The 25,515-nt window shown below is 38.5% G+C and overlaps 1 protein-coding gene across 1 annotated transcript in view; it reads left to right on the top strand.

Moving 5' to 3' along the window:
* Positions 1 to 2,001: 2,001 nt before the first annotated feature.
* LCP1 (lymphocyte cytosolic protein 1) overlaps positions 2,002 to 25,515 on the top strand; it is a 37,778-nt gene continuing 14,264 nt past the window's right edge. The window contains exons 1-12 of the mRNA XM_068526429.1: positions 2,002 to 2,065; positions 2,674 to 2,837; positions 3,006 to 3,135; positions 5,067 to 5,199; positions 7,501 to 7,582; positions 9,429 to 9,594; positions 10,938 to 11,080; positions 13,821 to 13,916; positions 19,478 to 19,673; positions 21,765 to 21,843; positions 22,423 to 22,537; positions 23,788 to 23,921. Coding sequence (XP_068382530.1) covers positions 2,002 to 2,065; positions 2,674 to 2,837; positions 3,006 to 3,135; positions 5,067 to 5,199; positions 7,501 to 7,582; positions 9,429 to 9,594; positions 10,938 to 11,080; positions 13,821 to 13,916; positions 19,478 to 19,673; positions 21,765 to 21,843; positions 22,423 to 22,537; positions 23,788 to 23,921 — 1,502 coding nt within the window. The remainder of the gene's footprint in view (positions 2,066 to 2,673; positions 2,838 to 3,005; positions 3,136 to 5,066; positions 5,200 to 7,500; positions 7,583 to 9,428; positions 9,595 to 10,937; positions 11,081 to 13,820; positions 13,917 to 19,477; positions 19,674 to 21,764; positions 21,844 to 22,422; positions 22,538 to 23,787; positions 23,922 to 25,515) is intronic.

A 25,515-nucleotide genomic window follows, 5' to 3' on the forward strand; every position in this document is an offset into this window, starting at 1 on the left:
GGACCAGTACATTTTTAGATATAAGGCAAATAATAATACAATAAATCTTCATTGATAATAAAAGATATTTTTAAAGGAATTGAAATAATAACAATATATGTAATTCCACGATTTTTAAATCACGCTCCCTGGAGTTCCCACCGTGCATAGATGACAAGGAGGTGGGATAGTGGAGGTAAGGTGATCTTCAGGGTCTTTTTCAACCAAAGGCTTTCAGAGTTGGTTTTTTTTTTTAATTGAAGTATAGTTGATTTACAATGTTGTATTAGTTTCAGATGTACAGCAAAGTGATTCAGTTATACATATATAAATATCCATTCTTTTTCAGATTCTTTTCCATTATAGGTTATTACAAGATACTGAATATAGTTCCCTGTGCTATACAGTAGGTCCTTGTTGTTTATCTATTTTATATATAGTAGTGTGTATCTGTTAATCCCAAACTCCTAACTTATCCCTCCCCAGAGTTATTTTTATTTGTTCGCTGTTATTTACATGTAAGGTTTCTATTCACAGAGGGTTGCTTAGGAAACCAAAAGCTTGAAACTACTGATACATGTGATAAATGGTATGTGACAGGATAGTGAGTTGGTGGATAATGGATGAGGATTTGCAAATTTGAGCATAATGCATTTTTGGCCAACAGGTTTAAGTGCTAAAACTGTTCCCTTTCTTGTGAGGTTGTTCATTGTCACTGAGAACAAGTACAGCACTGTAAAATGATGTGCAAATATAGAAAAGGAAATCCATTTAAAACAACATCCAGTCACAAATTTTAAATATTTTTAAAAATCAGTAATTTCACGAAAATGCCCCGAATATAATTATACATAGAAGTACCCCTTCTCCCACACTCTCACCCCACTTATCCCTTCCCCACCAGGAAATCCCATAAGCTTTAATGGAACTCCTATTTGAAACATGGGCGTGTGAATTAGCTAGAGAAGAGAATATAATCCATTTTCTGTTGCATTCTCTTTCTACCCACTAGAGGGCAGCAAAAGGCACAGGGAAAGGGAAAATACTCCATCATTAGCATTAAGTTTCTCAGCCAACACTAGCCTTTCTGAGAACACCTAAAAAGTCCCTCAAATTCCCATATATGAATTATTAGCATGTCAGATTCCCTTCCTCTTTTCTTAAATATTTATAGAACTCTGATAACTCCCTTTGAAGTTATAAAATTTATCTGTTGGCTTGGCCAAACATATTCATTTGAAGTATGAACGTGAAGATATCTCTTAAAAAGACATTTATATAAAAGTTGTGTTTTAGTTGTATATTTCTGTGTTTCAAACTACTCCAAAATGTGATTTTAAACAACCATCATTTTACCATCTCTCAGTTCTGTTGGTATCAGAAGTCTGGGCAATTCTGCTTCATGTGATGTTGGCTGAGACTGTGTTCATCCGGGGGCTCAAGTGGGCTGGAATGTCCAAAATGGCCCACTCCACTGGCTGGCAGTTGATGCTGGCTGTTGGCTGGGGGCACAGCAGGGACTGTTAACCAGAGCATCCAGTTTTCATACTTCATGTGGCTTCTTCCTGTGGCTTAGACATCTCACAGCACAGCAGTTATGTTCCAAGAGGGAACAGCCCAAGGATGAGCATTCCAAAAGGAGGGAGCATTCCAAAAGGCAGGAAGCAGAAGTGTCCAGCCCCAGACATGGCTTCTCCAGCCTTCTAAATGGTCAAAGCAGTCGCAGGATCAGCCCAGATTCAAGGAGATGGAAATAAGCTCCATCTCCTGATGCGAGGAGAGAATCAAAGGGAGGAGAGAAATTGGTGCAGACCATCTTTGGAGACCACCACATTGAGGGTTAAGAAAAAGGCTATTTCTTACATTTTGGGAAGATAATTATAAGTCATGATGGATGCAGAGGAATGTTTCTTTACTTAATAAATGAGAATTGCTTCTCAGTGTTGTATTTTAAGAAGATACACATCAACCACTCCCTATATTGTCCCCTCTCTGCAGATCTGTTGCCTAAAGCAATAAAAAATGGCCAGAGGATCAGTATCCGATGAAGAAATGATGGAGCTCAGAGAAGCTTTTGCCAAAGTTGGTAAGTAAACCTGATACCTCAAGTCACACAATTCTCTTCTTTTTTAGTAGCTTTAGGACAGATTCGGTGAATGGTAACATGAGCAAAATAGCAGAAGGGACAGGAATACAATGGTATTGGTTAGAGGAGCTGGGAAACATTTTTGAAAGCCGTTCTTCAAGACAATTACTTCTTTCTCTATCTAAACATGGAATATGGGCCCTTTGTCACCTGTAGCCTTTCCTGGTAATGGCCAACTAAGTCTCATCTTTCATAGCTTGTCTGCTTTCTTTGGTTTCCTTTGTTTTCCTAGTATTCCATACTTTTTCTTACTCTGTAGCCCCAAACCTGTGATTTATTTCCCCATCTGTTTCTATGAGAGTCTCTTCAGATTCAACTGTCAGAACCTCTGTTTTGAAATTATGACTTTTGGATGTTGGAAGTGATGCTAATGCCCATATCCGATAGCAACAGGCCTCTTGTGAGATTCTGACTTTGCATGGGGTCAGGCCACAACCCCTGAATGACTGCCTCTCCTGCCCGCTCCCCTCCAATCCAGCCTACTCTCACCTCTCTTCATGCTGTGACCCAAATCGCCCCAAACCTTCAGCTCCCCGTTTGCCTTACAGATTCTGATGGCAATGGGTACATCAGCTGCAATGAGCTGAATGATTTGTTCAAGGCTGCCTGCTTGCCTCTGCCTGGGTACAGAGTGAGAGAAATTACAGAAAACCTGCTGGCTACAGGTGACCTGGACCAGGATGGGAAGATCAGCTTTGATGAGTTTATCAAGGTGAGTATGACGCAGAATCCAAGGAGATGCATTTGAAATGTGGGAGTTCAATTCGGAAAACGTCCAGAAATACATTCCCACCCTCCTTGCTTCGGCATTGCTTATTCTTTCCTTTATGGTTTTCTCAATCACAGCTTGGGTTTCTAAAGATAAATTATGTTTTTGCAGGTTTTTCATGGCCTGAAAAGCACAGAGGTTGCCAAGACCTTTAGAAAAGCAATCAATAAGAAGGAAGGGATTTGTGCGATCGGGGGCACTTCAGAGCAATCTAGTGTTGGGACCCAACACTCCTATTCAGGTAGGTGTACCAGTGTGGGGCGGGGAAGCCGAGGTGGAGAGAGTGTTGGGCTGAGCTGAGGGCAGAGGGAGAGAGAACCATGTAAGAAGGATCCATGTCTTCTAGGGTTACAGATTCCAAACTCAGTATTCAAACCTAAGGGGTGCAAAGAAAGACAGATGTTAACATGAGTTTATTGACTACTGCCTATTTTCCTATGTATAAGTGGGCCAGCAGTTCTGGCTCCAGGTAGGGTCCGATACCAAATAATCGGATCACCATTTAAAAAGTACATGAAAGGCTGCCAAAATTCCTTTGCAGATCTTCTGGACAAAAAGAGCTACTCAAGCTTCTACCTCCAAAATTCATGCTCCAAAATGCCTGCTGAGCGGTCCAAAAAAAATTGTGTTTTCATCGATTTGGAGGAAAGTTGTGTATTTATTCTGAAGGCTACCATCCAGCAGCCTTCGTGGAAACTTCTCCAGAACAGTACAGTAATCCAATAATTCCCAAACTGAGGTCTTCAAAACATTAGTTGATCTTAACGATCAGCTCATGGTTAAGTACGATTCTTAATTGCAAAGAAAATTTCACAGCCTTTTACTATGTAAACGTGCATTAGGAATCTTCAAGACAATAATATGCTGTGTGATGTTTCCCAAACTTTTGTGACTTAGGATTCTTCTGAGGGACTCTGTTTTTTTCAGTGACATGCAATTTGGGAAACACGGTGCTGGGCTGTAAGGCATAACTGGAGGCTTTATTACAATTTCTAAAATCAACTTCTGGCAGCTTTACTGATAGGAAAGAAATAACATATCACAAATGATTTCATTTCATAGCAATTTCATTATACAGTTTTCCCCTGCTACCTGAAAGTAGAGTGTTCCTATGAAACCTTTCATAAGCTGAAATGGCGTAAAGCAAAGAAGCAGTTACCTTAGGACATATCTTGCTAACAGATGCACAGAATAAGTTGAGATGAGACAGATGCTCACAGACACAGCTCAAAACAATGGCCGCTTGATGCTGAGGTGTGGAGTATGGTTCCCAGGGAAGGAGCTGGGCAGGGCCACTCTCGCTGCTAGGGGTGTCCACTGCCTCTGTAAAACAAACACTGCAAAACAAACACGGAGAGCTATTTTTACTTTTAACCTTTTCTCGTAAAAGCAAAAATCCTCTTCGGATTTCTTTTGGTTAACGGAAACAGGTACCAGTGTAGGTCTTTTGTAAAAGAGAAGTGGCATACAGCAAGTTCCAAAAAGTGGGGTTACCTGTAATTGTATAAAGAAGCTCAGAGATATTGCAGAGATTGCCTGTGATCATCCCACATTTAAATCAGCAGAGCTAGAGCTAAGCATTAAACCATATTCACATTTAAATTTTATATAAATATAAATAAACATTTAATTATTTATATATATTTACATGTATAAAATACAGATATGTATATATTTACTTCTTTTTTTTTAATATGTGTCTTTATTTTTTTTAATATTTATTTATTTGGTTGTGCCGGGTCTTAGTTGCGGCAGGTGGGCTCCTTAGTTGCGGCACATGGGCTCCTTAGTTGTGGCATGCATGTGGGATCTAGTTCCCTGACCAGGTATTGAACCTGGGCCCCCTGCATTGGGAGCATGGAGTCTTAACCACTGTGCCACCAGGGAAGTCCGTATATATTTACTTCTAAATATAATATATTTGCATATATGTAGCTTCTAAATCTGCTTGCTATATATATGTTTTATGATTGGAGTGAACAGAGATTCTGTGCCTATTTCCCAAATCATTTGAGATTTTTAAATGTCAATAAATGTGAGATGATAGGATAATGGACAAGATCAGCCTCACAGTGTCTCTCCTGGGCACAAGAATCTAAGATCCATGTGTATAATTTTGTTTGCATCAGATTTTCACTTTGCAAATAAGTCATTTTAATCATTTACTTGCAGAGGAAGAGAAGTATGCCTTTGTCAACTGGATAAACAAAGCCCTGGAAAATGACCCCGATTGTCGGCATGTCATCCCAATGAATCCAAACACCAATGATCTCTTCAGTGCTGTTGGAGATGGCATTGTCCTTTGGTAAATAACACTACCTTCTTGGCTTCTGAAGGTTTCCCTAGAATTTTCTGGAATACCAACAATTCACTGCGTTTATCTTTAGGCTCACTTCCTTTGGTACTCAGCTGGATCTGAAATGCTTTTCCAGACTTTCAGGTGGCAGGTTCAGGAGAGCAAACTGATTTCAAAAGCAGCTTAGAATGAGAAATGTAAAACTACCATCACTTGGGCGGAGGAGAGGGATGCACAGTACAGAGACAAACATGAACGTAGAGATATAGTAACACAAGGTCAAAATCAATTATTTTTGGAATATACGCCATTTTGCTTCATCTGAGCATGGCCCGCTGTGAGAGTAAATAGAATTGAACGATAATAGCAGCATGATAATTGAAGCATCCAATGCAAATCCTCAAGCAAAAGAACTATTATGTTGAACTATTATTATGAACTAAATATATGTTGTGTGAAAAAAAAAAAAAGAACTATTGAGTGGTGCACAAATGCTGCAAGCACCTGGAAAAGGAGGGATGTATTCTATGCACGGGCGCCCTCTCAGCACGGTTGGTCAACTCAGGATGGTGCCTTTGAAAATGCCTCTGTGGCTCTTGCTTTGGCAGCCTCTCTGTCATTGTAAGATGTGGCGTGAATGAGGAGGCTTGAAAGGCCCAATCTCAGGTGGGCTTGGGAATTGAAGGGAAAGATGTGTGGGCAAGACTTTGAGCTTCCTACCCCTCCCCTGCTCTGACCAGAGCAATTCCACTTTCGGTATTTTGTTTATCAGAGCTCACCATGAGATTTCAGTTTTAAAAAGTTCAACGGCTGAAAAAAGACATCAAAAACCTAGCCTGCATGTTCAGGTCCTGACTCTTTAGGCCCTGACTCTTTAAGACCACCCCCTGGTCTTCCCTCAATCTCTTTCTAGTTGTACCTCCTAAGACCCCCATGACTCAGGCACCCAGCCCAGGGTACGAGTGAAGGGTTGTATGACTGACTGGATGCTTGAGCAACCATACTCACTCTTCCCCATACACGCCCTGCTTACAACGTGCAACTCTGGCTTTGCCTTTTATTTTCCTTTTTAAGAATGTCCTTCCCCACCCTCTCCTCCTACACAAATCCATTTACTGTAAAATTTTCTGGTTCTTCCAACTCCTACTGATCTCTCCCTTCACTGAATTCTTAAAGCACATATTGTTTGCAGGACTTTGGGAGCCATTATCATGTTCTGCTTTGGTCTGTTATGTAAATTTTCATATCCATATATTTTGTCTCTGTAATTTGACTCTAAGCTTTTCAAGAGCAGGGATATCTTATACTTTTTTAAGCCACCCCTCTCTCCTACTGTTTCCCAGAGCTTCTAGTTCACTAGAGTTTCATATTTTTCAAATAATGATTTAGGGGTTTGTTTTGCCTAAATTGCAGTAAAGTGCCTTCTATTTCAATATATGTACACACACACACACACACACACACACACACACACACACACACACAGAGCAAAGTCGTGGAAATACATCTTTATTTAAGCATCTATATGCTTAAGAATTGTTAGAAAAAAAGTTAATGTTGATTTCTCTTATTAAAAAAAGAAATAGTCACATTCAAGTTTATTATTCTTTGATTTTGTTGTTGTTCCTTTGGATTTTTTCCCAACTTCCTTTCTTTAAATAAGATGGAAGTGACCTAAGGAAATTTATTTTTAATGACCCATTGGAGGTTAACCCAAAGCTAAGTGGGTAAAATAAGTTTTTCATAAATAATAGCTGCTTATTTTGGATGTCTGACCAATGTGTTAGATACTTAAGTGGGAGACATTTCTAAAGTACTGATACTATAATGCCTACAGGAGAATGTAAAACATTTTATTATATGATCAGTTGAAGGTATAGAGTTTGACCAGCTGTCAAATAGAAATTTAGACATTATATAAGCTCAAAAGTGTATAGATAATCTTTTATATAGTGGAGCCATTTTCATGGCTGAGAAAGTGAAGTACTCATAGAGAATTTGCCTTGGCTATCCACCCAGAATTTCCTAATGTGCTAAGGGAACCAGAATAATCTTCCAGCTTGTTAGGTGAGTGAATGAAGTAGGGTTCTTATTTCCTGCCTCAATATATTGTTTGACTTCAAGGAAAATTAACCTTTCCCACAGATAGTTTGAATCTAGTCGAAACTGCAAAATTGATTTTATATCTGAACACTGGGTAGCACAATGATGTTGCTGTCCTCTTTGCTTATGGCATTGCTAGAATTTAAATTCAGTGTCACTGGGCTCTTTTATTTAGAAGCCTGCTTTCTTTAATTGTTTCTCTTTCAGTAAAATGATCAACCTATCAGTGCCGGACACAATTGATGAAAGAGCAATCAACAAAAAGAAACTCACCCCTTTCACCATTCAGGTGTGTCTTCCCTGTGTTACCTTAACGTAGGATTGTGCTTTGAAGAAATGAGTCGCCGTGTCTGCTGAGCCGGCCTTTTTCAGGTGCTCAGACATTATTTCCAAAGCCCAGGCTTTGGGCTGGTGATCTGTCATGACTAGTAGGGAGAGGGGGACACATTTCTATTTTGTCTTGTATTAATATAGTGGGGGGGGGGGTGAGGGAAGTTAGTGAGTATTAGTAGTTGGGGTAGACTTTGTTTGTTTTGGCCACGTATGAATAAAATTCACATTGGCTAAAATTTAACTCAAACTTTCCCTGGCAATTTATCTTGGAGCTGATGCCAACTACACAATATTTTATCTGAAAAGATCAGCTTTTCTAAGAAGTGAGGGGGTAAAAAACGGGAAGTGCTCTGGCAGCCTGCATGGTGGTATTGGCCACAGACACCAGTGTGATAAATATAACTTGCTTTTATGCCTTCAGTTTGTTGATTAACTGGAACAGTGACCGGTGGTAAGTAAGCTGCATTTCTGTCTTATGTTCCAGCATTTTCACATTATTGTAATCTTCTTGCTCAGAAGCCACATCTCACTTCTTAAATCATGAGCAATGTATTATGTCCTGTTTGGATTTAAGCAACCCTGTGTTCTTAAAAAATGGAAGCCGTGATCAAAGCAAGAACTGTGATTAAATGTACATGAAGGCACTTAACGTCATATTTAATCTTGATGTTAAGTTTTAGTCTTGGCTGTAGGTGGACATGATATTTTTTACTTGTCATTTTGAGCTCTACATTAGGGTAAAAACTCAGTTTTCTTCTGATAGTCCCCTTCCCAATTCACTGATGGCCTATGTTTTTTTAATTTATCATAAGAACAAGTTCTGTACATCTTTGACTCTGATATCTCCTTCTTTGTGGACTCAAAAATAATAGTACAGTTGACCCTTGAACCATGGGGGGAAGGGGGTGTGTCAGCCCTCCGCTCGGTCCAAAATCCAAATATAATTTACAGTCTGCCCTTCCTGTACTTGGTTCCTCCATAACCACTGTTCTGCGTCCATGGTGTCAACCAACCGTGGATCATGTAGTACTGTAGTATTTACTATCGAAAAAACCCTACATATAAGTGGATCCAGCAGTTCAAACCCCTGTTGTTCAAGGGTCAACTGTAGAAAGACCCTGGACTGAAAATTTCACTGACCCTATTGCAACTGTATATGAGTTACCTTACATACATTGTTGTTAGTTATAAGAACATATAATCTGTATGTATGTGGATATGCATGTGTGTGTTTGTGTATGTGTGTGTGTACTCAAGGTCCCTAGATATTATAGATACTCAATAAATTGTCCTAGTAAAAACCCCTCTGTCTTTTCCAGGAATTTCATTTGAATCTTTTTCATTCCTTCAATATCCAATCTGAATGTCAAAAAGATATTTTGTTATTCTCTTTCATGACCTTGATTTACATTAACAACGGGGTTATTGACAATAGCCAGTGACAAGACAGTGACTGCCCTCAAATGTGCCCCTTCATTGCTGGCTGATGGAGATGCTGAGAGTGGAGGCTCCATCACAGAGCAGTATGGAAAAAGAAGACTCGTTAGTTTCATCCTGACCAGGATGAGCCTTCAACTCAGGGCTCTGGCTTGATGGATTAGGCACTGCCTGGGTTACTGGATTTTACTCCAGTAAAATCCAGGTGTTACTCCCTGCTTTTTTTCAATGTTAAAAATCTAGTGAAGACAATGCCTCTAGACCTATGAACTTTCTAGAAGCAAAACGTTGCTGCTGCCGATCAAGAATGATCATTTGGCATCTGCAAAGTCAAAAACAAAACGTGCATACTTTTTCTCCTTCAGGAGAATCTGAACCTGGCTCTGAACTCTGCCTCAGCCATCGGCTGCCACGTGGTTAATATCGGGGCTGAGGACTTAAAGGAGGGGAAGCCTTACCTGGTCCTGGGACTGCTGTGGCAGGTCATCAAGATTGGGTTATTTGCCGACATCGAACTCAGCAGAAACGAAGGTACCAGCAAAGCCTCCAACGTTAATAATGGCATGACTTTTTGTTAGTGCGTGTGTTGGGGGCTGTGAGAGGAAGACGTCAGGAGTTGTCAAACTCAGAATCCTCAGTTTTTGAAACTACAGTTATATCCAATCCTTTGTATTAATGTAACACGTTCTACCCACACTGTCCAGACTTTTTAAAACAAGAGAGCAAAAGCTTTTTTAAGACCACAGACTACTCATAATGCTTGTTTAGAACCTATAGCTCAGTCTAGCTGTCTGAGACCCCAACCTCAAGAGCTTTTCTGAGTTCACTTTGCCTTTAGACACTTTGTAACAAATTAGGCTATTTTAAACTTGGATTTTACAAAGTGATTCACATTTATATACTGCAGTGATAGCACCAGAGTAGAAACTCAGTCTCTTTCTTACCAACATTATAGGAAATTACATTTAGAGTTTCAGAGTTCTCAACTAAATATTGTAGCTGTCAGTCTTATTCCATCAGCTGTCAGCGTCCTAAGCATTTAAACAATTCAGCCTGTCCTTTAGACAGTAATAGTAGACCTTGATAAATATCATACAAAACACACGGTTACCTTTCATTTTTCCTGTACAGATCCTACTAATATGAAATCTGTAGCCAAATTCTAACCTTTTTTTAATATATATTTATATTTTATTTACATGTCCAAATCAAAGTAACCAGTGAAGAATCCTGGGGTACCATTTGAAAACCAGTATATTAAACAGAATATAAAGAAGAAAAAAGCAAATAAGGAACTCAGAACACATTAGAAAGAATATTGATTTGCAAATAATGACCTCAGCTAAATTTAAACCTTCTAGCTGAGCAAAAATGACTTAATTCATCTGGGAAACAGAGGAAAGAGTTAATTACACTTTTTGAGATGCTATAATTATGCAGGTAAGCATTTGAAATATAAAACACCTATGGGAATAAGCAAGAGCACATTGTCATTATTACAAAATGATCTCTTAAAAGCAAAAATGTCATATCATATCAAACTCTGCTGACAGACCCAGCAGAGTATTCTGAGTCGATAGTCTTGGTTATTTCCATGGCTCTGCTCCTGTATTCTTAGGCATAGCACTGATATTCACTGGTGCCTTGTCTTCTCCACCCGAAAAATGGGGATAATAAATAGGCTTATAATACCTTACACCTCTTTTTAGGGAATAATAATAAAGTGTTTATTCCATGGGAGAGGCTCTATGTCCCTCTATCCCAGAGAGATAACGTGGTATCTTTGACTTCCCAGCAGGGCTCAGTTTAATTTGTAACTAATCCCCCCAAATATCCCCCGCATTTATTTTTCTTCGTTTTTTGCGCTTCTTCAGCACTGGCCGCTCTTTTGAGAGAAGGGGAGAGTCTGGAGGATTTGATGAAACTCTCCCCTGAGGAGCTCCTGCTGAGATGGGCTAATTACCACCTGGAAAACGCGGGCTGCAACAAAGTCAGCAACTTCAGCAGTGACATCAAGGTAGGAGGAGTGTACTTTGTACACGACTAACCACAGGGGTGAAGGGAATTTGGGCATTAACAGAGAAGAGACAAAGATAAAGACAAAGGGCTTCATCTCTTCGGAAGTTCTGGTGTTAGTTAGAGTGGCCGGCGCTGTTTTGGAGCCCATGCTGTTCTCGAGTCCATGTGCAGCTCCAGCTCAGGGCCACGTACAGACCTGCCCAAGGCCCTAGCAACCGCACCGCATCAAACGAGATGGGTGTCCTCTGGAGTTTCAACATCAGAACGTAGAGGGATGAGGGTGAGACAGAGGAAGAGCAAGAGGTAAGACTGATTTTTAGGTAAAGAGAGTCTGTGTAGGATTCTAATGTCTTTCTGATTTTATCAACGGGAGCATCAGACGGGGATTCCTTTAAAAAAAATTAAACGAGGATTACTCTTCTAATTATCCTAATCGTAGCAAACAGTATGTACTGCGTGCCAGGCACTGTTCTAACTGCTTTATGCACGTATTGACTCATTTAATCCTCACAACAAATCTTTGAGATAAGGATTATTATTTGCTCGTTTTGCAGATAAGGAACCCGAGGTAAAGAGAATATAAGTAACTTGTTCGAGTTCACATAGCTGGGGGAATGGGGTCAGGACTCAAACTGAGCAGTTGACCTCCATGGTACTTGACCACCATACATACTGCTCCTCTAAAACAATTCATAAATTTCTTGAAAGCTTATTATTTGTAGAAACCAGAGTGATGTTTAAAAGATAATGATTCTGGAAACCATCTGCAATGAGAATTAACCCCAGAAAATGTAGAAGACACAGTAAGTCCTACAACAGTGATCCAAAGGGGGAAAGGCTGAGGGAAGCATGCACTGTAGTTTTCAAGTTTGTGAAAAGTTCCATGCCAAGGTGAAAGGAGCAGCTTGTTAACACTGATAACAGATGGACCGACACAGAAAGAGCTTAAGGAGCGGGAAGGAATGTCAGTCCCAGTAGGAAATGGTATGTGATGCTGGAATGCAACATGAGAAAAACATTTCAGTCTCCACTTTCTCAAAAGTTAAAGACATCTTCTCCAAAGAGGAAGAGTCAGAGGAAAGGTCACATGACTCACCAAGTCAACCCAGGCTTGTAATTCTTGAGTGACAACTTCCCCCTGCTGTGGACTTAATGGCTTTTAGAACTCAAGGTCTGCCAGGCACAGTACCAATTAGAGTGAAGCTTCTAGATGGAAAGTCCCCAGTTCCTTAGGACATAAGCTAATAATGCCAAATTTATTTTTTCTAACTACACAACTTTCATTGCTTATTAACATTCTTCTTGCACCACCAGCCAAACTGGGATTAAACAGGAACTGGACAGCATTATCTCCCTTTGTGCTCAACACTTAGGCTCTGCAATTATTTCAGCCAAAATTCTCAAACTTTTCAGATAAAATTAGGATGATTGGTTGGAGCCATAAATTTACCTGATTTCCTATGACTGAAAGGCTGTGTTCTTTAGAATATGAGATAGGAACTGTCAAGCTGAGCACTTATACAGTGGTTGTGCCTGTTCTCCGGGAGTAGCTGCCTCACCACCAACGTCAGTGCTGTGACATGTAAGGCTGAGCATGTGGCAACTTTGGGAGGTGCCCTTAAATCACACAAAGTCAGCAAAGGAGGGGAGAACCCCCAAAATACAATGAAGGAGACTAGTTTCTTAGGGTCTGGTGAAATGAGGTGACTCTTAGCAAAGCTAAACAGATGTGACACATGATGTGCAGATTTTATTCATGCCTAACCCTGCATGGAACTTTCACTGACTTCGAAATACCTACAGCGAAAAGTAAGAGAAAGGAGAAGGTAGAGAGAAGAGATGAAAATCAGTTTCCCAGGTGCAGCATGCATGGCCGGTGCTCTCTCTTCTCATCTTTCTAATGTCACAAGAGGTGAGCATACCTCTGCGATCCCTGGGCTCTACCCAGTTTTTAAAGACAAACGGAGCGACAGCTGATTTTTCAGTCTTTAAGAGAAATTAAGATGTCTTTAAATGATTTAAATAAATTACCTGAAAATCTGTATGCTTTCACTGAATGAGAATAAACTTATAATTTTAAGACTATGATTCAGAAAATTTTTTGTCAATAAGCCTATTTCCAGAATCTAAGAAAACATGAGAATTCAATATCCATATCTACTCTGCAATAGCTAAACTAAACCACTTTTTCTAGCTTCTTGATAAATAGTAAATGCACTTACCTTAATATTGCTCCCTTTACATAAAGACTGCTTGTGAATGCTTCAATATTCTGTCTTCGAAATCTTTTTCTTTTGCTGATTGTCCATTTAAATGTGTTTTTAAACTCTGCCTTAAACTTCTGCTTCCTTTTTCTGTCACTTTTTTTTTTTTAATTAAACCTTAGCTGGCTGACTTCTACAGCAATATAAAGGTATATATATTTTCCTGTATACAATTTAATACATGTAAACAAATTATTTTTCTTCCCTAATATCAATAGAATAGCATTTGCCTTTTATGTATGTCCTGTATTTTTAACTGTTATACTCCTTTTAAAAAGAAAGGCAAATATAATATATAAAGAGAAAAATAGAAAATTCAAATTAGTGAATGTTCCCAGCTTTGTTAATTAAGTTGCATTGTTGAATGATAGTTGGATGAGAAATGAAATATGTTTGCTTTCGGGAAATTATTGTCGTGCTAAGTATGTAATTAGCTGTGCCATTTTGAAATTGTAATTTCCTCATTTCTCACAGGACTCAAAAGCTTATTACCACCTGCTTGAACAGGTGGCTCCAAAAGGAGATGAAGAAGGTATTCCTGCTGTTGTTATTGACATGTCAGGACTGAGGGTAAGGCCACGCCCCAAGTCGTGTTAGATGTGATGATTCCTCTGCATTGGCTGTTCCATTGCCCTGTGTGATGCTGGCTCCCAGAGTTGATGCTGGCTCCCAGATGCTGCCCTGTGTGATGCTGGCTCCCAGAGTTCCATGAGTGGACATCTCTGCTTAGAGCCATGTTAAATTGTTAAAAACTGTTAACAGTTTTGGGTTGTAACTGTGGAAAATTGAATCTGGAACTAAAATTAAGGAAAGAGAGGAATGATAATGAAATGCCATACACCATCGGAGGCACTTCTGCATGTGTCCCATCGTTTAATAGGCCCTACAACACCAAGAAGGATTATTTTTTTCCATTTTTAGGTACCTGAATATTATTTCTAGAAATAGACAGGATATTTACACAAATAAATAAATTCCCACTATCACAATGAAAAACAAAATGAGATTCAGAAGGGTTCATTCATATGTCCAAGATCATATGACAGATTATTGGAAGTCATGTGATCCAAGGCTGGGGCTCTTTTCCTCTATTAATAATAATAAGAGGAAACCCCACTTGCTAGGTTCTTCCTATGTGCCAGGTATTATGCTGGGCATGTTGCTTACACTGCCCCTAATCCTTGCAAACATCACTAAAGTAAGTGCTAATAACTCTGTTTTATAATTGAGAAAACTGAAGGTCAGAAAAGTTAATAATCACCTCATGGCCACAGAGCCAGTGTGTGGCATAGCAAGGATTTAAGCCCAGGATGGCTCCAGAATCCACTCAGCCACAGCCCTGCCTCACTACACCATTGAGGGTAACGGGAGAAAGAGCTGGACAAGATCGTCTGAGTTTTTAGAGGTGTCTGGTATGAGGACTCATTGAAAACAAAGTGGACAACCTGGAAGAAATGGACAAATTCTTAGAAAGGTATAACCTTCCAAGACTGAACCAGGAAGAAACAGAAAATATGAACAGACCAATCACAAGTAATGAAATTGAAACTGTGATTAAAAATCTTCCAACAAACAAAAGTCCAGGATCAGATGGCTTCACAGGTGAATTCTATCAAACATTTAGAGAAGAGCTAACACCCATCCTTCTCAAACTCTTCCAAAAAATTGCAGAGGAAGGAACACTCCCAAACTCATTCTATGAGGCCACCATCACCCTGATACCAAAACCAGACAAAGATACTACAAAAAAGGAAAATTATTTTGAATATAGATGCAAAAATCCTCAACAAAATACTAGCAAACAGAATCCAACAACACATTAAAAGGATCATACACCATGATCAAGTGGGATTTATCCCAGGGATGCAAGGATTCTTCAGTATACACAAATCAATCAATGTGATACACCATATTAATAAATTGAAGAATAAAAACCATATGATCATCTCAATAGATGCAGAAAAAGCTTTTGACAAAATTCAACACCCATTTATGATAAAAACTCTCCAGAAAGTGGGCATAGAGGGAACCTACCTCAACATAATAAAGGCCATATACGACAAACCCACAGCAAACATCATTCTCAATGGTGAAAAACTGAAAGCATTTCCTCTAAGATCAGGAATGAGGCAAGGATGTCCACTCTCACCACTATTATTCAACATAGTTTTGGAAGTCCTAGCCACGGCAATCAGAGAAGAGAAAGAAGTAAAAGGAATACAAATTGGAAAAGAAGAAGTAAAATTGTCACTGTTTACAGATGACATGATACTATACATGGAGAATCCTAAAGATGCCACCAGAAAACTACTAGAGCTAATCAATGAATTTGGTAAAGTTGCAGGATACGAAATTAATGCACAGAAATCTCTTGCATTCCTATACACTAATGATGAAAAATCTGAAAGAGAAATTATGGAAACACTCCCATTTACCACTGCAACAAAAAGAATAAAATACCTAGGAATAAACCTATCTAGGGAGACAAAAGACCTGTATGCAGAAAACTATAAGACACTGATTAAAGAAATTAAAGATGATACCAACAGATGGAGAGATATACCATGTTCTTGGTTTGGAAGAATCAATATTGTGAAAATGACTATACTACCCAAAGCAATCTACAGATTCAATGCAATCCCTATCAAATTACCAATGGCATTTTCTGCAGAACTAGAACAAATCATCTTACAATTTGTATGGAGATACAAAAGACCCTGAATAGCCAAAGCAATCTTGAGGGAAAAAAACGGAGCTGGAGGAATCAGACTCCATGACTTCAGACTATACTACAAAGCTACAGTAATCGAGACAATATGGTACTGGCACAAAAACAGAAACATAGATCAATGGAACAAGATAGAAAGCCCAGAGATAAACCCACACACCTATGGTCAACTAATCTATGACAAAGGAGGCAAAGATATACAATGGAGAAAAGACAGTCTCGTCAATAAGTGGTGCTGGGAAAACTGGACAGCTACATGTAAAAGAATGAAATTAGAACACTCCCTAACACCATACACAAAAATAAAGTCAAAATGGTTTCGAGACCTAAGTGTAAGACCGGACACTATAAAACTCTTAGAGGAAAACATAGGAAGAACACTCTTTGACATAAATCACAGCAAGATCTTTTTTGATGCACCTCCTAGAGTAATAGAAATAAAAACAAAAATAAACAAATGGGACCTAATGAAACTTCAAAGCTTTTGCACAGCAAAGGAAACCATAAACAAGATGAAAAGACAACCCTCAGAATGGGAGAAAATATTTACAAACGAATCAACAGACAAAGGATTAATCTCCAAAATATATAAACAGCTCATGCAGCTCAATATTAAAGAAACAAACACCCCAATCCAAAAATGGGCAGAAGACCTAAATAGACATTTCTCCAAAGAAGACATACAGATGGCCAAGAAGCACATGAAAAGATGCTCAGCATCACTAATGATTAGAGAAATGCAAATCAAAACTACAATGAGGTATCACCTCACAGCAGTTAGAATGGGCATCATCAGAAAATCTACAAACAACAAATGCTGGAGAGGGTGTGGAGAAAAGGGAACCCTCCTGCACTGTTGGTGGGAATGTAAATTGATACAGCCACTATGGAGAACAGTATGGAGGTTCCTTAAAAAACTAAAAATAGAATTACCATATGATCCAGCAATCTCACTACTGGGCATATACCCAGAGAAAACCATAATTCAAAAAGACACATGCACCCCAATGTTCATTGCAGCACTATTTACAATAGCCATGTCATGGAAGCAACCTAAATGCTTATCGACAGACGAATGGATAAAGAAGTTGTGGTACATATATACAATGGAATATTACTCAGCCATAAAAAGGAACAAAATTGAGTCATTTGTTGAGACGTGGATGGATCTAGAGACTGTCATACAGAGTGAAGTAAGTCAGAAAGAGAAAAACAAATATCGTTTATTAACGCATGTATGTGGAACCTAGAAAAATGGTACAGATGAACCGGTTTGCAGGGCAGAAGTTGAGACACAGATGTAGAGAACAAACGCATGGACACCAAGGGGGGAAAACCGCGGTGGGTTGGGGATGGTGATGTGCAGAATTGGGCGATTGGGATTGACATGTATACACTGATGTGTATAAAATTGATGACTAATAAGAACCTGCAGTATAAAAAAACAAACAAAAAAACCCCCACTAATACTAAACTTTCTTTGGGTTATTTATATGGAAATATGTTAATATAAATGTTTCAGACATTACATGAAATTTCTAAAAATCTTATATGTTCTGGTATAATGTTATAAGTCGTAATTCTAGTTATTACTTTAAAATGTATATCTCACAAATAACTAAATTTCCTTGTCAATTGCATTATTATGAACTTTCATCAAATCTTTAACCGTGGTCATTTTTAAGTCTTTTGTCATTTACAGACAGTTCTGGGTGTAATCTGATGCTTTTGCAAAAATGTTCCTATAAAAGGGTTTCATCTTCAAGGAATTCATGGAAAAGACTCTGACAAGTACAGGTTTCTGGTAACTGACTATACTGCTGAACTGAATGAATAAGCATTTTCAGAACTCTAATGGAAAACTGATGAATTCATAAAAGTGCTAACAAAAGATCAAGATGAAAAAAAATTAATTACATGGGACTGAGTGAACTGATGAAGATGATTATAATTTTTGTGACTTTCTGTTTGAATAAAAAAAAAAAAATCCCACAGGGACTCAGAGGCAAAAAATATACAAATCAATTTTCACTGCAGAGTAAAGGAGCTGTTACGGTGGAGGATTACTGGACTGAATGTCAATATTATGACATAGTATGAGTGTGTTTCATGTTTGGTAATTGCAATCATTGTTGCTTTTGTTGTGGTCATCCAAAAAAACAAAAAAATTTATTCTTACAGTTGTCTCATCTGTTGTTTGGCCACATTATCTGACACAGGTAGGATTTAGAGAGAATAATCTTAGAAAATCAGTATGGTTGAAGTCCTCAAGAAAAAAAATCCTGGGGTCAATCCAAAAGAAAATCTTGATGGAATGTTTTTATCTTATTTAGAAAAACAACTTTGGAAAGAAAATAAAAGATTTTGACAAAAAAATAAATAGAACCATACAGTATAAAAAAAGAAAAAAGAAAAAGAAAACAAAGGGTACAACAAGGGTCCGATTAAAACTTCAGTTTTGCCAGCACTTTAGTATTGATGTAGAGAAGTTGCCTTACCCATTCTTGTGCCTCATTTCATATCATTAGAGTTAAAGCCAATGAGTTAATATTAAAGTTAACTCATTCCTGCATGAGAAGTAGAGCTCCTGAAATGTATAGTGTTATCTAGCAAAACATCATATTAAGAGATAATTCTAGTTTTAATAAGTTCCAGTTGTCTGAAAATTTGTGGTTTCGTACACTTTGAAGAGCATTAAAGGGCAATGGACCATATTTCAACAAAACTTTAGTCTTCTGATAAGAGTTTGTTTACAAATGACTGGAGATTCTCTAGAACTATTTGAATAGACTTTTAATATATTAAGGGGGTGATCCTCAATCTGAAGTCTGCAGAAGCCAAATAGATATTATATATTTATCAATGACACTGTGTAGCTTAAATTTATTTTGTCTGAGCTGCAAGTACACCAACTCAGTGTGGGAAAGGCGGTTAAACTAATCAGAAGTTCTTGTTGGCAGATGTAAATATCTTTGATGAACTGATAATAGGAATATAATTTATTACTTAATAAATGAACATTTTTCATGAGGTCTATGCAAAAAGATAATAAAAAGGAAACCTAATGGTTGAAAATAATTAAGATGAACTTAAATGATAAAACTGTAGAATCTACTGAATCTCTTTAAAAGCAAGACAACCAGCTATTCATCTGAAATGGTTCTGTTCTGTGTAAAGATGGAAGGACTTGATGACTTAACTTTTGAGATTCCTTTTACTTGTGACTTTCTGATTTTGGTTCAGGCAAATACAAGTGATAATTTGCTGTTATTAAGTGTCTATCTAAGGTTGAATACTAAGGGTTTCAGTAAGATTTCCATCTCTTTTTCATGTTATCCACATCTACTTTGTGCCTAGAGAGGCTTTGACCCAGCCTTGAGACGTCCGTCCTTTTTCATTGCAGGAGAAGGATGACATCCAGAGGGCAGAATGCATGTTGCAGCAGGCGGAGAGGCTGGGCTGCCGGCAGTTTGTCACAGCTACAGATGTTGTCCGAGGGAACCCCAAGTTGAACTTGGCTTTTATTGCCAACCTCTTTAACAAATACCCTGCCCTGCACAAACCAGAGAACCAGGACATCGACTGGGGGGCTCTTGAAGGTAACTGGAAATTGGTTGCTTAAATGTTCGGAAAAGCAGTCACAATTCTAATTCAAGGGCAATTCAAAATCACCTCCTAAGCAAACCTAAGCCCCTCACATGGAAGATTTGCAAATAGGTCATCAATTCTCTGGTACATAACAAAGAGAATAAATAGATTAATCAAGTCAATTACAGACAAACAGGAATAATCAAATACCGTTATATCACATCCATTATACATAGGCTTCATCCATTATCAGAATTAAATGTTTTAGGGAAGACAATGCATTTAATTATCAGATGAAATAAATCCTGAGTTCCAAAAACCTAATTTATGTACTTAATGGACTAAGTGTTAATTCCTAGGGGCAAGAAGTTGCAGCCACTCATCACTTAAAAATGATATTTAACTTATGTTAAGAGGTGCTTACTGAGATTTTTGTTTGGCTTCTTTGATTTGGATAATGGGGGGCCACAAAATAATATTTTGAGGCAGAATCCATGACCGTTATATTTAGGGGGCTAAAGCCCTAAGACTGGACAAAAAATCACACAGCTTTAGTCAAGTTCTAATAGGTGATAGTGCCAGAGATGTTTTTCTTTTTTTCATCATGAATTGTCCCGATATTGAGACAGAAAATCAATACAAAAGTAATAATAAATGAATATCACCAAAGAAAGAAAATCCAGATTTAAAGAACTGGTTGATCCTTTTCTGCAACGCTTTACTCTAGCTGGAAGTGCAAAATCAATCTGTGTTCCAGCACTGCTGCATTTGTATGATTTGATAAACAGTGATCAGGGGTCTGTGCATTCTGTAGACTACCAAATATGTGTATCAAGCCCTCTAATCACCCATTTCTAGCTGCCTCTAGATCATCCAGATTTGGGTCCATCACTATCGCTTGAAATTCAGCATATACAAGACAGAATTGATCATTTCCCCTTCCCCCATTGCCTCTCTACCCCCTGCCCTCATCCCATCCACTGTCCTTTAGAAATTCTCCATTTCCATTAATCATGCCATTTTTTTTCTTCAGTTACCAAAACTCTGGGTTCCACTTTGATATCTTCCTCTCCTTCACCCCCAAATCTCTTGAATCAACAAATACTAATAATTCTTCCCACAGAATGAGCTTTAGATTGTTATTTTTCCTTTCAGCCCTTCCAGACTCATTAAATCATACACCAACTATTTCACTAGGTCTTAGGGGCCTATTCCTCCATCCATCAAGCACTTGAATGTGCCCACGTGCTGGTGTCAAACACTATCCCCTCTGTGTGTTTAATTTAAATGCATATTGCCTTTCAGTAATTCTGCACACTGCTGCCAGGCACATCACAGTGCTGCTTTCATTATATCTCTGCCTTGCTCAAGAATTTATTATAGTAATAAAAAAAAGAACCCATAATGACTGTCATTGTCTAATATATCAACCAAAATCTGCTACCTGGCATCCAAAGATCCCTGATTCTGGTTCCAGCCACTAAACAGCCTTGTCTCTGTGGACTATACAACACAGATCCCTGAAAAATCAGTTCCGAATGGTTTTAAGACAGACCTTGCCTATCGCTCCCTTTATGTTTATATTTACACAATCTCCTACTTCCACTCCTTACTTATCCCCCCAAATCCTCTCCTCTTTCCTCTTGACTATCCAGATTTTACTAACCCTCTAAGGTAAAGCTCAAATTGCACTCCCTCCAAATTTAGCCCATAAAATTCTCTCCTTTATCTCAACTCAGATATAAATATCTACCTCATATGTTAGCCCTCTAGCTTGCATGATCCCTCTTTGATGCCTAAAATACTTGTTTTTCCAGAAAGAATGTAAGCCTTTGAGGGACAGCCCTGAAGAATTTCCCCACACAGGATCTTGGGCACTACTAATAGATGCTCTAGAGATACTCATTGAATTGAAATGGAAAAAAAAATTAACACAGAATAGCAACCCTCATCCAAATCCATTAGGATTTTTATTTTTTTCTACTTCCAGTGTTTATTACAGCCTCTTTAGTTAAACTTTGATCATAAAAAAAGGCATATTTTCTAGATATGAAAAATAACTAGTCTTATACATGAAAGATAACTGGTCTTCATCCATTTAGGTGAGACAAGAGAAGAGCGGACATTTAGGAACTGGATGAACTCCTTGGGTGTAAACCCTCGAGTCAATCATTTGTACAGGTAAGAATATTGGGAGACTCTTCCTTAATATGAGGTACCAAGACCTGGAAAGATCCCCAAGATTTAAAATACCACTGTGGTGTGCAATTCTCTTTACAAAGTGTGTGCACCTCGGTGAGAAGGGGGAAATGCCACACTGAGCAGCAGATGTTAAGAAACTCACTTCCATACACCAACCTTGCTGTGTATTTAGTACAAAAATCATAACCCAGCAGCAAAAGGACAAATGGAATCCCTGTTGTAAACGCAAGATCTGCTCAGAAGCAGGCCAAACAGTAAATGTTCAGCTTGTGGTTGTATCTCCTATGCCATTTGTTAGAGCCGTATTTCTTTTTCTGGAGGCTGCGTGTTTCTGCTGAAGGGGCAAAGGTGGTCACACCTGGGGGAGACCTCCAGTAAATTCCCTCCCTTTCTCTGAGTCGAGGTTTCTTCACCTCTAAAGATGGAGCTACTGATGCCAGTGTTGCCAAGTTGCTGGGAATGTCCCTTGAGCTAATATATAAGGAATTGCCTGGCCCGCTGCAGGAGCTTCATAAATGCTGAGTATCTGAGAATTCTTTTGTGTTTGTTTTTGTTCAGTGACTTATCAGATGCCCTGGTCATCTTCCAGCTCTATGAAAAGATTAAAGTCCCTGTTGATTGGAACAGAGTAAACAAACCACCATACCCCAAACTGGGGGGCAATATGAAGAAGGTAAACAATGACTCTTTTTTTTTTTTTTGGTTGCGTTGGGTCTTCGTTGCTGCGCGCGGGCTTTCTCTAGTTGCTTCGAGTAGGGAGGGGCTACTCTTCATTGTGTTGCGCGGGCTTCTCATTGCAGTGGTTTCTCTTGTTGCGGAGCTCAGACTTTAGGTGCACGGGCTTCAGTAGTTGTGGCACATGGGCTCAGTAGTTGTGGCTCGCGGGCTCTAGAGCACAGGCTCAGTAGTTGTGGCGCACGGGCTTAGTTGCTCCGCGGCATGTGGGATGTTCCCGGACCAGGGCTCAAACCCGTGTCCCCTGCGTTGGCAGGCGGATTCTTAACCACTGCGCCACCAGCAAAGTCCCAAACACTGACTCTTCTGATGTTCTGGTAGGCAGGTGAAGTCATAAGCCTGCAAGAGTACCTTGTGAGAATACTTTTATCAGGAGGCCAAACTTAGATAACTGTTTATCCATGGATCAAATTAGAGTACTGCAATCAGAAACCTGAATGGTTTTATTAAAGTGAGTTCATTATTTCAGTTGATTACTTATTTATAATTCCACGTTGGATGTCTTTAAACTTTACGATGTAAAAATTCTAATTAAGATAATTAGAGCAAGCAGAGCTGCAGGGTTGCTTTTCCCCCAGCAAGATCATCATTGTAATTTTCTAAAGAATCGAAGCCTTGTACTAACAGTTTGACTTGTACAAATAGTATGTCTAGTGTCAACGTAATGGGAACAGATTGTTTTGTAAAAGCAGCCACGGGGTTGGCACGAACATTTCCCACCATTTCTCGTGCCTGTGACCCAATGATCCGTGAGTCATAGCCACAGGAATACCTGTCCCACATGTCAGTCCACCGTGTGCGTGTAGGATGGAGAATTCAGATGTTCTCTGTCAATCTCTATGAATTCAGCTATTTTAGGAATATTATAGACAGGTTACTTAGTATGGCTCTCTAGTTCTGTAGTGTGATATAGCCATGAAAATGTTCATCATAATAATTCATTTTGGTTTTGCACTTAAAGTACACTATGAATATTTTTTTGGTGGGAGTGAGGGGTTCGATTTAAGAAAAGATAGAAAATTATTTGACTAACTTAGAATCCTAGAATTGCAGAGCCAGGCGAGACTTGAGAGATCAATCAATCTTACCTTATTATTTCATTTTGTGTCTTTATTATCTTATTTTCTCGGGTATTTATCATCATAGAGATGATGACATTAGATTGTTTCCCTTCCTGCTCATTAACAGCTTGAGAATTGTAACTATGCAGTGGAACTGGGGAAGAATCAAGCGAAATTTTCCCTGGTTGGCATTGGTGGACAAGATCTCAATGAAGGAAACCGCACCCTGACGTTGGCCTTGGTCTGGCAGTTAATGAGAAGGTAATGCAACTCAGGGGAATGGCATTTTATTGAATGTATTCTTTATCTAGAAAAATACTTGCAAATTTCAGGGATGTGATTTAATTTAATAAAACTATATTTTAAGCTAAACTTAAAACCAAAGGAATGTTGGCGGGGCAGTCCTCTTTTTTTTTTTATTTCCGTTCAGTTCTGACAGTTTTGTTTCAGGTACTTTGAAACTCTGTTATTAGGTTCGTCCGTGTTTTAGATTGTTATGTTCTCTTAATGAATCACCCTTTTTCATTATGGAGTGACCCTGTTTATGCCTGGTAATATTCTTTTCTCTAAAACCTATTTTTCCTGATATTAATACAGCCACTCCTGCTTCTTCTTGATTAGTTTAGCGTGGCACATTTTTTTTTCCATCCTTTAACTTTTAACTGATTTGTGTAAATACAGTCACTTATCTTTTAAAGGGACTTTCAGAATAAGGGGGGAAATATGCTATATTTACCTACATATCTGTCATTTCAGGTGCTCTTCTTCCCATGGTGTAGATCCAGATTTCGATCTGATATCATTTGCCTTCTACTTGAAATATTTCTAGCAGTGCGCATCTGTTGGCGAGGAATTATTTCAGCTTCTGTCTGTCTGAGAAAATCTTTATTATATTTTCATTTTTGAAAGGTATATTATCTGAGTGTAGAATTCTAGGTTGATAGTTTTTTCTTTCAGTATTTTGAAGATGTGTTCACTGTCTTCTAGCTTGCATCATTTCCAATGATAAATCTGTTGTCATTCCTGTCCTTGTTCCTCTGTATGTAATATGTCTTTTTTCCTCTGGCTTCTTTTAAGATTTTCTCTTTATCACTCATTTTAAGTAATTTGGTTATGATGTGCTTTGGTGTTTCTTGTGCTTGAGGTTTGTTGAGCTTCTTGAATCTGTGGGCTTACAGTTTTCATCAAATTTGGAAAAATCTTGGCCTCTGTTTCTTCAAATATGACTCCTGTACCCACTCTCTAGTTTTTGGGGAACTCCAGGTACACATTTATTTGGTCATTTGAAGTTGTCCCAAAATTCACTGATGCTCAAATCATCTTTTTCCTTTACATTTCATTTTTTCCTCTCTCTGTTTCATTTGGGATAATTTCTATTGCCTTGTCTTAAATTCACCACTCTCTTCTTCTACAGTGTCTACCATTAATTCCATTTGGTGTATAATTTTTTTTATCTCAGACATGATAGTTTTCGTGTATAGAAATTTGATTTGGGTCTTTTTGACATCTCCTCTATTTCTTTCCTTAACCTTCTTGAACATATAGAATACAATTATAGTAACTGTTATTTCTGGGTCTGTTTCTATTAACTGATTTTTATCTTCATTATGGGTCATATTTTTCTGCTTCTTTGCATGCCTACTGATTTTTCATAATATGTGAGGCACTGTGAATTTTACCTTGCTGTGTGCTAGATATTTCTGTGTTCCTTTAAATATTCTTGAATTTTGTCCCGGGATGCAGTTAAGTTACTTAAGCACAATTTGATCCTTTGGGGGCTTACTTAAAATCTTAATTAATCTCGAGCTAGTTTTGTCTCTCAACACTGAGATAATCTCTTCTGAGTACTTTACTT

The sequence above is a fragment of the Eschrichtius robustus genome, chromosome 18, assembly GCF_028021215.1.
Source record: "Eschrichtius robustus isolate mEscRob2 chromosome 18, mEscRob2.pri, whole genome shotgun sequence".
Classification (NCBI taxonomy): Eukaryota; Metazoa; Chordata; class Mammalia; order Artiodactyla; family Eschrichtiidae; genus Eschrichtius; species Eschrichtius robustus.